The sequence below is a fragment of the Anolis carolinensis genome, chromosome 1 (genome assembly GCF_035594765.1).
Source record: "Anolis carolinensis isolate JA03-04 chromosome 1, rAnoCar3.1.pri, whole genome shotgun sequence".
Taxonomy (NCBI): Eukaryota; Metazoa; Chordata; class Lepidosauria; order Squamata; family Dactyloidae; genus Anolis; species Anolis carolinensis.
Genome location: NC_085841.1, coordinates 151440795 through 151454231, shown reverse-complemented (window position 1 = coordinate 151454231; position 13437 = coordinate 151440795). Strand labels below are relative to the sequence as shown.

General features: G+C 46.1%; 1 protein-coding gene across 12 annotated transcripts in view; it reads left to right on the top strand.

The window, feature by feature from the left end:
* The window catches only part of pum2 (pumilio RNA binding family member 2), a 92028-nt gene that overhangs the window by 73263 nt on the left and 5328 nt on the right, over positions 1-13437 (top strand). For 8 of the 12 annotated variants that reach the window (XM_062984129.1, XM_062984120.1, XM_062984115.1 and 5 more), the window contains 5 exons: positions 7924-8058; positions 8266-8403; positions 9503-9628; positions 9736-9857; positions 13094-13286. In XM_062984129.1, the coding sequence (XP_062840199.1) occupies positions 7924-8058; positions 8266-8403; positions 9503-9628; positions 9736-9857; positions 13094-13286 (714 nt within the window). The remainder of the gene's footprint in view (positions 1-7923; positions 8059-8265; positions 8404-9502; positions 9629-9735; positions 9858-13093; positions 13287-13437) is intronic. The other 4 variants (XM_062984136.1, XM_016996879.2, XM_016996874.2 and 1 more) reach the window with 1 other exon arrangement.

Below are 13437 nucleotides of genomic sequence, written 5' to 3'. Positions count from 1 at the left end.
ATTTTTGAAGATTTATTGTAGTTCCTCCTTTGGTCACTTTCACTTTTAGTATGCTATTAGAGCCCTTTTAGTTGTTTCCCTTCTCTCTGTATTTCAAGCTGTATCTCAAGCTCTATGGTTTTCTCAATGGTTCATCTTGATGGTCACTTCCTGTCTTATTTGCTGTTTGGACTCAATCCAGAGGCTCCATGCCTTCCCAGGATATGGCTATTGAGTTCCTAGATATGTTAATTCTAATTCCCATAGTTCTTATAGCATAATCTATAGCCAATTAATTCATGTTCACCCTTTATAACTTGTCTTACCAGTTTTTCTTCGTGTACTCTGTGAATGCACACTAATGGAGAAGCTGCGCCTGCGCAGGTTCCGACGGAAACTCTTCCAAGCTGAAGTTCAAATTTTGGCGGTAACCACGCCCCCCTTCCCAAGGGGCATATAAGGCAGCCCCAGGCGCCCGCTCTCCAGTTCCTTTTTTTCCGCCGCAAGGTTCACTTCGGACTCTTCGCATGTCTACTACTCGTTTCAAACGCTGCACGCAGTGCGCTGCTAAAATTCCTGATTCAGACGGCCACGCCAAGTGCCTCTTCTGTCTTGGCGAGACTCATGTGGTCGGTACCTGCCGCTTCTGCCTAGCTCTCACGGCTCAGGCCAGAAAGAACAGAGCCGCTAGGCTCAGAGCGGCGCTCTACGAAAGATCTCTCGCGCCAGAACCGACTCCGTCGACGTCGGGTACGTCGTCGTCTTCAGCTCTGAGAGCTATGTCGGCGCCACCAGCTAAGCCTCCGACAGCTAAGGCCTCCTCGGTCTCGTCCAGGACCTCCAGGGCCGCTAAACCGGTCAAGCCACCGTGTACTGTGACGACGGCTACCGTGTCGACCCGCTCCGGAAAGGTGGGGCCTTCCTCGACGTCAAGCTCTCTGGCTTCGGTGACCTCGATCCGCTCTCGTATCGGCTCCCCTCCGTCCTCCTCTGCTATTAAAATAGCCTTTAAGAGGGCTCACGAGGAGTCCCGTCGAGCGCAATCTGACTCAGCTGTGGTTCCTCCCACACCTGGCAAGTCCTTGAGGGTTGCATCCAAGCAACCGCCGACAAAAAAAGGCTGACTCAGCGCTCCTCTTCCTCGGCCTCCTCAAGGAGAGACCCGCCGTCCTCCTCGGCAACCTCCTCGAGAAGGTCTTCTCCAATTGTGCCAGCCCAGAGGCCTAGAGATGTTTCTCAATCTCCATTGCACCCCCTGTCTGACGGGGAGCTGCAGGACTCACCCCACCACTCTACCCAAACGGTGGTCAGGGTGCCGGTGCCGGAGCCTCTTGCGCCGCCTCACTCTTCGCGCCAACAGCTCTTCCCTCCCACCTTGACACCGGAGCGTGGCAGACAAACGGCTCGCCTGGCTCGAGCAGCCCAGGCCTCAGCCTCTAAAGATCCTCGGCTCCCGGCCCTCTCTTCCCGTGAGGCCATGCCTCCCCCCGAGACTGTGCTTTCTTCTCCCCCTCAGTCCCCCCAAGGGGCTGAGGAGGAAGATGTTGACATTGACTGCCCAGACTCTGTCCTCTCGGCTTCGGTAGTCTCTCTCGGACTCGACCTCTCTCCTCCTCACGATGCGTATGAGGCGGACCCGCCTTCTCCTACTGACAATATTCGTGCTTTCTCTGATCAAATGGTCAGAATGGCCGACGCCCTGGGTTTGGAGATCAAGCAGACTTCCAAAGCAGTGTCTGATCCAGTTTTCAAAAGGGTGCAGGCCCAAGCTCCGCCGGCCACGCTACTCCCTTTCCTGCCTTATCTCTTGGACGTTATCCAGGCCTCCTGGAAAACCCCTTCCTCCATTCCTCCGACCTCGAAGAGGATCGAGACTTGGTACCGTACCGACGACGATACCTTGGAGTGGCTGAAACACCACCCCGACCCCAACTCCCTGGTCGTCAAGGCCTCCCAATCCTCAGGTCGTCAGTCGAACACTCCGGCCGACAGAGAAGGGAAGCGCTTCGACGCTGTGGGTCGAAAGCTTTACTCCGGAGCCCTTTTACTTTGCCGGATGGCAAACTATGGAGCCTGCATGGGTGCCTATCAGCAGATTATCTGGGAGAAGGCACAGCCCTTCTTCGCTAAACTGTCAGACGAAGACCACTCCGTCCTTACCACCCTCCAACAGGAGGCTGACTCGCTTGCCCACCATCAAATCCAGATGGCGAAACATACCAGGGACACGGCGGGCAAGATGATTGCTCACACGATCGCCATCCGTCGCCACGCCTGGCTGAGGTCGTCAGGTCTCTCCTCATCTTCCAGACAGGTCATTGAGGACCTCCCCTTTGATGCACTCGGACTATTTAACTCCGGTACCGATGACAAACTCAAGTCTAATCATGACTTTAAAATTCTTGCGTCTAAATGTGGCGACCAACCGCAGCCACAGCGCACCCGCTGGTTCCCTCACCGCTTCCGTCGCTTCCCGCCGCAATCTTTCCGGCACCAATCTTTCAAGCGCCCCTCGGGCTCGAGCAATCAAAGCCATCACCAACCCCGTCGGGGACCTCATCCGCAAAAGCAACGGGGTCGAACCACCCCCGCTCCTCCACAGGCTAACCGGCGTACCTGACGCCATCCCCTTTTGCCAAAGCTCCTCGTCCGCTACCGATGTAGAGCCCACGCTGCCTCGACCCTCCTGTGCCTTCGCCGACCGCCTGGCCCCCTTTTACAATCAATGGGAGTCCATCACTTCAGATGCTTGGGTTCTTCGCATTGTCCAAGAGGGCTACGCCTTAGAGTTCACAGAGCTCCCACCTACAGGTCACATTCTCTCTTCAACTCCTTCTCCAGAGATACTGGCCGAAATCGATGCCCTCCTGGCCAAAGGGGCCATCCGTCCCTCTCCTCCTGAACTGGATCCTCAAAGTTTCTTCTCCAGATACTTTACAGTCCCGAAAAGGGGGGGCGGGCTACGCCCCATCCTGGACCTAAGGGCCCTCAATATCTTCATTCGCCCTTCCAAATTCAGGATGGTCTCTATTGCCTCTATTCTCCCGATGCTGCAGCTGGGAGACTACTTTGCCTCCATAGACTTACGAGACGCCTACTTCCACGTGGCGATACGGGAGGCTCACAGACGTTTCCTCTGTTTCAAAGTCCTCGACCAAACCTACCAATTTACCGTTTTACCCTTCGGTCTTGTCACAGCTCCAAGGGTCTTTACCAAGGTCGTCGCTGCCGTAGCGGCCCACCTCAGGCTGCATGGCATCACGGTCTTTCCTTATCTGGACGACTGGCTTCTGGTCAGGCCCGACCCTGTTCTTCTCGAGAGCCACGTCTCCTTCACGCTGCGTCTCCTAAAATCTCTCGGCCTTCAACTCAATGCCGAGAAGTCAAATCTCTCCCCGTCGACCAAAATCCGATTCATTGGAGCTCTCTTCGACTCCGTCACAGAGACTGTCTCGCTACCGCTTGACAGATTCCTAGCTCTCCGCCACCAGATCGCCCTATGTCGATCCGCCCGGAGGGTCCGAGCCCGTGCCATTCAAGTCCTTCTAGGCCATATGGCCTCCACGGTTCTCACGACCCCCTTCGCCAGGCTGCATCTTCGGGTTCTACAAAGGTGGTTTATAGACACTTTCAAACCGCTCTACCACCACAACTCCAAGTACTTGTCGATACCGTCAAACGTCCGCCAGTCCCTCTCATGGTGGACGTCTCACCGGAACGTGTGCAGGGGCCTTCGATTTCATCCAACCCTACCTTCAATAACCATAACCACGGACTCCTTCACCTACGCTTGGGGAGCCCACATGAGCGGCCTGACGGTCCAAGATCTTTGGTCCCCATCCGAGAGGACCAACCACATAAACTTTCTCGAGCTTCTCGCCATCCTCAAAGCCCTGAAAGCTTTCTCCCGCCTCATCTGCCACAAATCCATCCTCATTCAATCGGACAATCTGGTAGCAGTATTCTACATCAACAAACAGGGCGGTACGGGTTCGAGAAAGTTGATGCACCTCTCCTCCCGCCTCTGGTTTTGGTGCATAGCCCACGACGTCCAGGTCTCCGCGATTCACCTTCCGGGTGCCCAAAACGACTTGGCAGATGCCCTCAGCAGGATGACATCCTCCTCTCACGAGTGGAAGCTCGATCCCGAGATCCTCCACAATCTGTTCCTCGACTGGGGACGACCTACTCTGGACCTTTTTGCCTCCCCCCAGAACGCTCAGCTACCCCGCTACGGAGCGAGGCTTCCCCCGAACTCCTTTCCCGGCTGCCTAGGGGACGCCTTTCTGCTGGACTGGTCAGCGGAGATGCTTTATCTTTTTCCCCCTATTCCCCTCATACCGAAAGTCCTCGAAAGACTCCTCTCGATCTCGGTCACAGCGATTCTCATAGCTCCGGCCTGGCCCCGCCAACCGTGGTATCCAGCCCTTCTTCGCCTCTCCAGAGGAACGTTTCGCCCTCTGCCTCCCTCGCCGCACCTTCTCTCGAGAGAGAGGACGGTCAAATTCTTCACCCGGACCTTCCTTCTCTTCATCTCACTGCATGGAGGATTCTTACCTAACCTCCCTTCCGCAAAACCTACAAGATGTTCTTCGGGCAGCCCATAAGCCGTCTACAACCAAAGCTTATACCTACAAACTTTCTCGCTTTCACGCCTTCCTTCGATCCCGTAATATCGACTCTTTTCCAACCTCGGTATCGGTGGTCCTCGACTTCCTTATGACTCTCGTCGAGAGGAAACTCTCTCTCGCTTCTATTAAGGCTTACCTCGCAGCTCTTTCCTGGTCTTTTCAACGCCATGGTCAGCCGTCTCTCTTCTCTCACCACCTGATCAAAACATTTCTTCGAGGCTACAACAACATCTGCCCACCGTCGCTACCACCTACGCCGGGCTGGAACCTCGAACTCGTACTCTCTCAACTCACTTCTGCTCCCTTCGAACCACTAGCCTCAACTGATCTCCGCTTGCTTTCGTGGAAGCTGGCTTTTCTAGTGGCAATCACTTCGGCACGACGGCCATCTGAGCTTGCTGCTCTCAGGGTCGATGAGCCTTACCTACGTTTCCACCACGACCGTGCTGTCCTTCGCCCGGACATTACCTTTCTCCCTAAGGTAGTGTCAGCTTTCCACCTCAATCAGGACATTGTTCTACCAGCTTTCTTCTCTAACCCCTCCTCTCCTCTCGAGCGAAAACTGCACCTTCTCGACGTTCGCAGGGCGCTCCTCTTCTACAAGGACCGTACCAAGGGCATCCGTAAGACTCAGAGACTCTTTGTCGCCTATGCCCCGGACAAGTTGGGTAATCCCATCTCCTCCCAAAGGTTGTCCCATTGGATTGCTCAGGCCATTGAGTTGGCTTACGAGCTGGCCAAACGCCCTCCCCCTCCATCCATCCGTCCGAGATCAACGAGGGGCCTCTCGGCTTCGACCGCCTTCCTCAGAGGTATCCCGCTTGACTCCATCTGTAAAGCGGCAATCTGGCCGAACCCACTTACGTTTGTCTCTCACTACAGGCTAGACAATAAAGCCCTAAAAGACTCGGCCTTCGCAAGATCAGTACTCTCATCTTGCCTATCCTGACTCTCAAACGTCCTTCTTCTCCCTATACTCACCCGCAGGTGACTCTCTATACCTCTCCTTCAAGTTATGGGCCAGTTTTTCTCCCCATACCTACCTCTGGGGATATGTTTTTTCCCTAATTGTGTTGGGCAGTTGCTCTGTTGCTCTGTAACACTTTATTGACCCTGACGGGTGTGTCAAGTTGTGTGATGTTTTCCCCTCTTCCCTTGGGAGAGCGTTTATATGCACCATACGCAATTTCTGTGTTTCTATTACGTTTATTCAGTATTTCCTAATATGTTCTGTTCTCTTGTACTATGCTCATGCTCGCATTGCACTGGTCCTTTCGGACAACTTATTGCACTGGTCTCTTGGGACTATTATCTCAATGTGTCCTAATAAACTTATGTTTGGACATTCACTGGTTGTCGAGTTTGCCTTGTCCCACCATCCGGGACCTTAGCGTGTCAGTCTCCATTAGTGTGCATTCACAGAGTACACGAAGAAAAAGGACAGGTTGCTTACCTGTAACCATGTTTCTTCGAGTGTACTCTGTGAATTCACACAAACCCGCCCTTCCTTCCCCTCTGGCAAACCTCTCCCTTTCTCGTTGCCTTGGCGGCCTAGGAACTGGAGAGCGGGCGCCTGGGGCTGCCTTATATGCCCCTTGGGAAGGGGGGCGTGGTTACCGCCAAAATTTGAACTTCAGCTTGGAAGAGTTTCCGTCGGAACCTGCGCAGGCGCAGCTTCTCCATTAGTGTGAATTCACAGAGTACACTCGAAGAAACATGGTTACAGGTAAGCAACCTGTCCATAGTTTTATCAAGTAGACTTAGAAAATTCTTGGAGAACAGTTCATTTAATTAGATTTTAAAGTCATTTTTGTCTCTACAATTTCCAGCGGAGGAAAAAAATGCACTTTGCCTCTCAAATATATTTTTGTGGAAAAAGCTGATAAACTAACAGCAGATTTAAGGGCATATTTCCATTTTTTCAACCTTGTGTAAATATAGGATTTTAAGAAGTGAGTTGGAGTTGCTTTTGTCTGCGTCTGTTTGCATGACAAGGTTGCTGAAGTGTGTGATGTCTCCCCCTTCTTTCTCCCCTTCTGTTTCAGTGGGGAAGGCGAGATGCATTGCTTCTGTCCTTTTTCTTTCTTAAAAAGTATTTATTAACTCCATGTAGTTGATAAACCCCAGGAACGTCCCAGTGTTCCGGCCTGCTCGCTCAGACACTATTCACAGCTCCATTTCTTCCAATAGATCCTTTAAACAATACAGGGCTCCCAATGCAACTGCTTCCATATTCTTGGAGAGTGGAGAAATCAGCATAGCCACATTTAACTATTTCCCTATAGATGGATGAGATGCAACAGGCAGCCACAGAGACTCCTTGGAAATCTTGGTAGAAATCTGCAGATAGCATCCTTGCAACATGTCCAGCTCCAGCAAGTAACTGGGTGCAGCTGTTCTTATCCCCCTGCTCTCCAACATAGAAGTGCTAATGTTGAGGGGCCTGAATAGTTTCAAGGTAGTTTTGGAAGGTAGGACTTTGACATCTAGCTGTCTGCCAGATATACTCCTCCTGATGCAGAATCTCAGCCAAACACTGAAGCATCTCAGATAAGATGCTGCAGAATTTTTTGCCTAGATATTTATTTATTTACTTCATTTATACCCTGCCTTTTTCAATCTGGAGGAGACTCAAGGTGGCTTACAACTCCGGCAAACTTCACTGCCGTATATAAACATTACAGTAAAAACAGACCCCATCAACTGTAAAACAATTAAACACATGAGCAAATAAACACATAAAACAATAAAAACAGATTAAAGACATACAAGAGATATCAGAGCAGAGTTGGGGGGAAAGGAAAAAAATGTGCTTCAAAAAGTTATAACAAAATCAAACTGCTGCTCTGGAAATATTGTACTTATTTACTTGATTTTCTGGAATTACTGCAGATGTCAAACAGTAGTAATGTTTACAGTGAAACTTTGCTGAAGGGACCACACTAAAATTTTGCTAGGCAATTTTTTTTATTGTTCTGTACCACAGAAATTCACTCCAGTGCTATAAAGTTCATAAAAGTTAAATCACTAAGATGTCTCAGGACCAGATTTATATACATTGAACTCTACATTGTCTTGCTTGGGATGTCTGATTTCAAGTATTTTCACATTGTATAATACACCCCCAGAACACGAATGATAAGTAGGAATCTAGAGTTCACAGTTTTTATTTGTACTAGCAAATGTCAAATGAGCCTGTAAAAACTACAATCCATATTTTCATGAAGTTCTTAGGAGGCTTTGTCTTGTATCATTAGAAGAACATGTAAACATGTGATTGGCTTTGTTAATAGGGCTTTCATTTTTCTTGTAGTTTGGAAGTATTGACCAGAAGCTAGCACTTGCAACTCGCATTCGTGGGCATGTTCTCCCATTAGCTCTGCAGATGTATGGTTGTCGTGTCATTCAGAAAGCATTAGAGTCCATCTCACCTGACCAGCAGGTAATTGTAAGTTAGAACAATATTTTTGTATTTTTCCTTAAAATATAACATGTAATATTTTCTCTCTTGATTTGCTGTAAAATATGTTCATAATAAAATATTGATCTACTTTTTATTGAATATGTTATGATGCTAAAGATTAAAGAATTCACATTTTTAAGGAAATATAATTAGAACCATGTAATTTGGTAATCTCACATTGTTCCTTTCTAGAATGAAATGGTGAAGGAACTAGATGGCCATGTCTTGAAATGTGTGAAAGATCAAAATGGAAACCACGTGGTTCAAAAGTGTATTGAATGTGTCCAGCCACAGTCACTCCAGTTTATTATTGATGCTTTCAAAGGACAGGTACATAGTTTTACTTCCTTTGACTGAATAACTATTTACATAATCATTTGGGGGGGGGGGGGGTAGTGCTAAAGCAAGTACAGACCTGTTTATTTTTACTGTTTATTTTCTCAATGAGGCTCATCTAGACTTACGTTGTGATCCTTTCAACACTCACTGAGTGTCCTTTTTTTTCATGGTCTCCTTGAATAACACACATGGATACCCAGCCTACACTTAGCCATGATTGGAACTTTTTAAAACTGAGTAGCTTTTGTTGAGGACTCTGCTCATTCTGCCAGAGTTCGTGATCTGTGCTTCTGAGCTGTTCTCCAACAGTTCTTTTTTTTCTTTGCAACATGAACTCCAACTTGTTCTCTCAACGTTATTTCATTCTGTCACTGCTGTTTCTTCTATATTACGTACATTCACCGACAATCACCACATTTCCCTCCTGTCTTTCCGAAAAAGAACGAAAACATGGTTATGGGACCAGGTCTTTGACCAAGAGTAGCAGTAGAAATGAGATACAATAATTATACGACTCACTGATTGCCCCCACTTGGACTTGGAACGCGCCTGAATGTATATTTATATGTATAACTATGCAGGGTTTTAATGTAAGCTCTCAATTTTAATGTAATTTTTAATCTAAATGGATTTTTAAATGTGATATAAATTGTTTTGATGTATATGTTCATGTTGTAAGCCGCCCTGAGTCCCCCGAGGGGTGAGAAGGGCGGGGTAGAAATGATGTAATAAATAATAAATAAATAAATAAATAAACATTTGCGAATTTGACATTTGATGTTTGCCGATTTGGACAAAGTGTTCTCTCTAGGAATGTCTTGGTTTGAAGTTGCAGATTCATTCAATTCATAACAGTCTGAAGACCTTAACATAGTGGTTCTCAACCTGTGAGTCCCCAGGTGTTTTGGCCCACAACTCCCAGAAATCCCAGCCAATTTACCAGCTGTTAGGATTTCTGGGAGTTAAAGGCGCAAAAACATCTGGGGACCCACAGGTTGAGAACCACTGCCTTAACATATCAGCAATTTTGTTAGGAAATAGAAAAAGTATAGAAAATAATAAGTAATATTTGCAATCCTCTTATTTTAAGGTGTTTGTCCTTTCAACTCATCCTTATGGGTGCAGAGTTATTCAGCGTATTTTGGAGCACTGCACTGCTGAACAGACTTTGCCCATTTTAGAAGAACTTCATCAACACACAGAACAACTTGTACAGGTTAGTGTTCACTGAAATATGGCAGACACCCATATTGAAGAATACATTTTAGAACTAATTTTGTTATTAGCAAACATTAGCTATAAATCTAATTATGTTACTTTCAGGATCAATACGGAAACTATGTCATCCAGCATGTGTTGGAACACGGTCGTCCTGAAGACAAGAGTAAAATTGTTACTGAAATTAGAGGAAAGGTTCTCACTCTGAGTCAGCATAAGTTTGCCAGGTATGGTTATTGAGAAATCCTTAATTGCATCATCTGTTTAAATTTGAAAATTGAATTATTTTCTCTGTCTTAAGCTTTTCAAGTGAGTGTGCCAAAATACGAAGTTACATGCACTGTTACGTGTGATGACATCTGTTTTGGCTGATGAATTTAATTGTCTTCTCCTTTTTTCTGGAGCAGATTTATGGTATAAGAAAGGTGAAATCACCTCCCTTTCACTTGTAATAACAAGCAGAAGTCTTCTGTTGGTGGTTGGGTTTATATCCTTAAAACTACACTATTTTGATGTCATGAAAATATCCAAATCTAAAAACATTTACTATATTATGGTTGAAAAAATGTTTAGATTGGCTGTAGTGTATCCTTGAGATTAAATATTAAGACAAATACTCCCTTTCACCTGTTGAAGCTGACTCCTTTAGAAATACAGGTGATTAACCTATCTGTGTCTGTACTTTAGGGTCAAGAGCTTTGGGGGGAGAGACATGTTAGTGGCAGATTGGAGAGTGGCAGGAGTCTCAGTCATATAAGAGGGAACATGTGCAGAAAGGAAAAGGAGTGTTATCTCCTGTTGTCAATTCTGCCAAGTATTTTTTTCAGTTGAATTCTTATGTGGAATCCTAAAATGGAGGGAAAAAATCCTCATATTGCCATGGTTAGGGCCCCTTTTTCGAATGTCTGTTGAAATTAAAATCCTCGACTTCAGCTATCATGATTTGGAAAGTTCTTTGTTTAAACACTTGGATCTGCCGTTATCATGTATTTTTAAATACTTTGTTGAGGAAATTACCATATCCATTCCTACATTGTTTTCAGTTGTGGGAGCCACTTCAGCCCCATTCCGGGGCCGGGCTGTGGCGCAGCTGTTGAGCAGCTGCCTTAAATCACTCTGACCATGAGGTCATGAGTTCGAGGCCAGCCCGTGGCGGGGTGAGCACCCGTCAATTAAAAATAAAAAATAGCCCCTGCTCGTTGCTGACCTAGCAACCCGAAAGATAGTTGCATCTATCAAGTAGGAGATAAGGTACCACTAAAGTGGGGAGGCAAGATTAACTAATTTACGACCTGGAATGAGGAAGTGCCGTCAGTGTGGATGATGAAGCAGCTGCTCCCCCCTGTGGCCAGAATCGAACATCCCCTCAGAAGAACGTTAACTTGCCTCTGTGTGTGTCTCTCAGTCTCTGTTCGATGTGTTTATGGGCATTGAATGTTTGCCCTTTGTGTGTTATAATGTGATCCGCCCTGAGTCCCCTTCGGGGTGAGAAGGGCGGAATATAAATACTGTAAATAAATAAATAACTAGCTAATTTAGAGATCTAGGTGATGTTCTTCCCAACACCAAGATTATATTTCCTGGAAACTGCAGCAACATTAGACTGGAAAGCAGATAAAGGAATGAACTTTTCATGCATTTCTCAGTGCTTTGGTTATATTCCTATTCATGATGAAAGGGACCTTTAGAGTAGAACCTGCATCTCAATTTCTATTGCAAAAAGAAACCTGCAGGTATTGAGATTAATAATATAATAATCTGCCAGGGCATGTTCTTCTTCTTTGACTGCTTGTTCTACTTGTAAGATTCCTCTGCCCCCTGATCTTCTAGGCAGATATAGCCAGTCAACATCACTGCTAGGGTGCAGTGAATGATGAATGGTCATGAGTTTTCTTGTTTTTCTGTCCAAATTGTCCAGTTCCGCCTTTTAATGATTTTAATGCCAGCAGTATATCTTATGACAGGTATGGCCCAGGTGTTTATGGCCTTGATGGTGTTGCCTCCATTGAGCTTGCTTTTGAGAATTTTTCTGACCCTTTGTGTGTATTTTTTGCTGACCACAGTTTTCACATGTTCATGCTTGATGTTGTCCAGCTGTAATATGCCCAGATATTTATAGGCCTCTGGCTGGTGACACTTTATTGTTTGGCCATTAGGCATATTTATGCCCTCATTTTCAATTATTTTTCCCTTCTTCAATGCCACTGTTGAACATTTGTCCAAACCAAATTCCATGCTGATATCAGTGCTAAAAATTTGGACAGTGTTAGTCAGAGACTGGATTTCAATTTCCGTTTTCCAATAAAGCAAAGTGAAGAACCTGCTTTGATTGAAGTCAAAAATCAGAAACTCCTCAAAGCACAGCAGACAAAAAACCAGTACAAGAAAACCACACTACAAACTGGAGCTGACAGCTGGCACAACAAAACATTGCATGGAAAGTTCCTTGACAAAATTGAAGGAAAAGTTGATAAGGAGAAGACCTGGCTATGGCTCATGAATGGGACACTGAAGGAAACAGAAGTCCTGATCCTTGCAGCCCAGGAGCAAGCCATCAGAACAAATGCAATGATCGAAAAATCAGCTGATGACCCAAAATGCAGACTGTGCAAGGAAACCGACGAAACCATTGATCATATCCTCAGCTGCTGTAAGAAAATCGCACAGACAGTCTACAAACAGAGGCACAACTATGTGGCCCAAAGGATTCATTGGAACTTACGTCTCAAATACCACCTCCCAGCAGCAAAGAACTGGTGGGATCACAAACCTGCAAAAGTATTGGAAAATGAGCATGCAAAGATACTGTGGGACTTCTGAATCCAGACTGACAAAGCTCTGGAACACAACACACCAGACATCACAGTTGTGGAAAAGAAAAAGGTTTGGATCATTGATGTTGCCATCCCAGGTGACAGTTGCATTGACGAAAAACAATAGGAAAAACTCAGCCGCTATCAGGACCTGAAGATTGAACTTCAAAGACTCTAGCAGAAACCAGTGCAGGTGGTCCCGGTGGTGATCGGCACATTGGGTGCTGTGCCAAAAGATCTCAGCCACCATTTGGAAACAATAGACATTGACAAAATTACAAAATTACAATCTGCCAACTGCAAAAAGCCACCCTACTGGGATCCGCGCGCATCATCCGAAAATATATCACACAGTCCTAGACACTTGGGAATTGTTCGACTTGTGATTTTGTGAAACAAAATCCAGCATATATACCTTGTTTGCTGTGTCATACAATAATAATAATAGCTTTATTTATATCCCATTCCCTCTCCCCGCAGGGATTTGGAGCGTCTTACAACAATATAAAAATATAGCATAGTAGAATATTTTTTGTTGGCACATCATTTCAGCAGTGCTGTCTTACTTAGTTTTAAGCATACTTTAAATTGTGTCTTTGTAAAAATACATTAACAGATTTTTAAAAATACTAAAAAATATCTTTTTGCAGCAATGTTGTCGAAAAGTGTGTAACTCATGCATCCCGTGCTGAAAGAGCTTTGCTTATTGATGAGGTGTGTTGCCAGAATGATGGTCCTCACAGTGCCTTATACACCATGATGAAGGACCAGTATGCAAATTATGTTGTTCAGAAGATGATTGACATGGCTGAACCTGCTCAACGCAAGATTATAATGCACAAGGTAACTCCATTATCTGCTTCGGTATTTTAAAGAAATTTCCCATAAAACTAATATATTAGAAGTCCTGGAGCCCCCAGTGGCACAATGGGTTAAATCCTTGTGCCGGCAGGACTGCTGACTGGCAGGTCAGCGATTTGAATCTGAGGAGAGT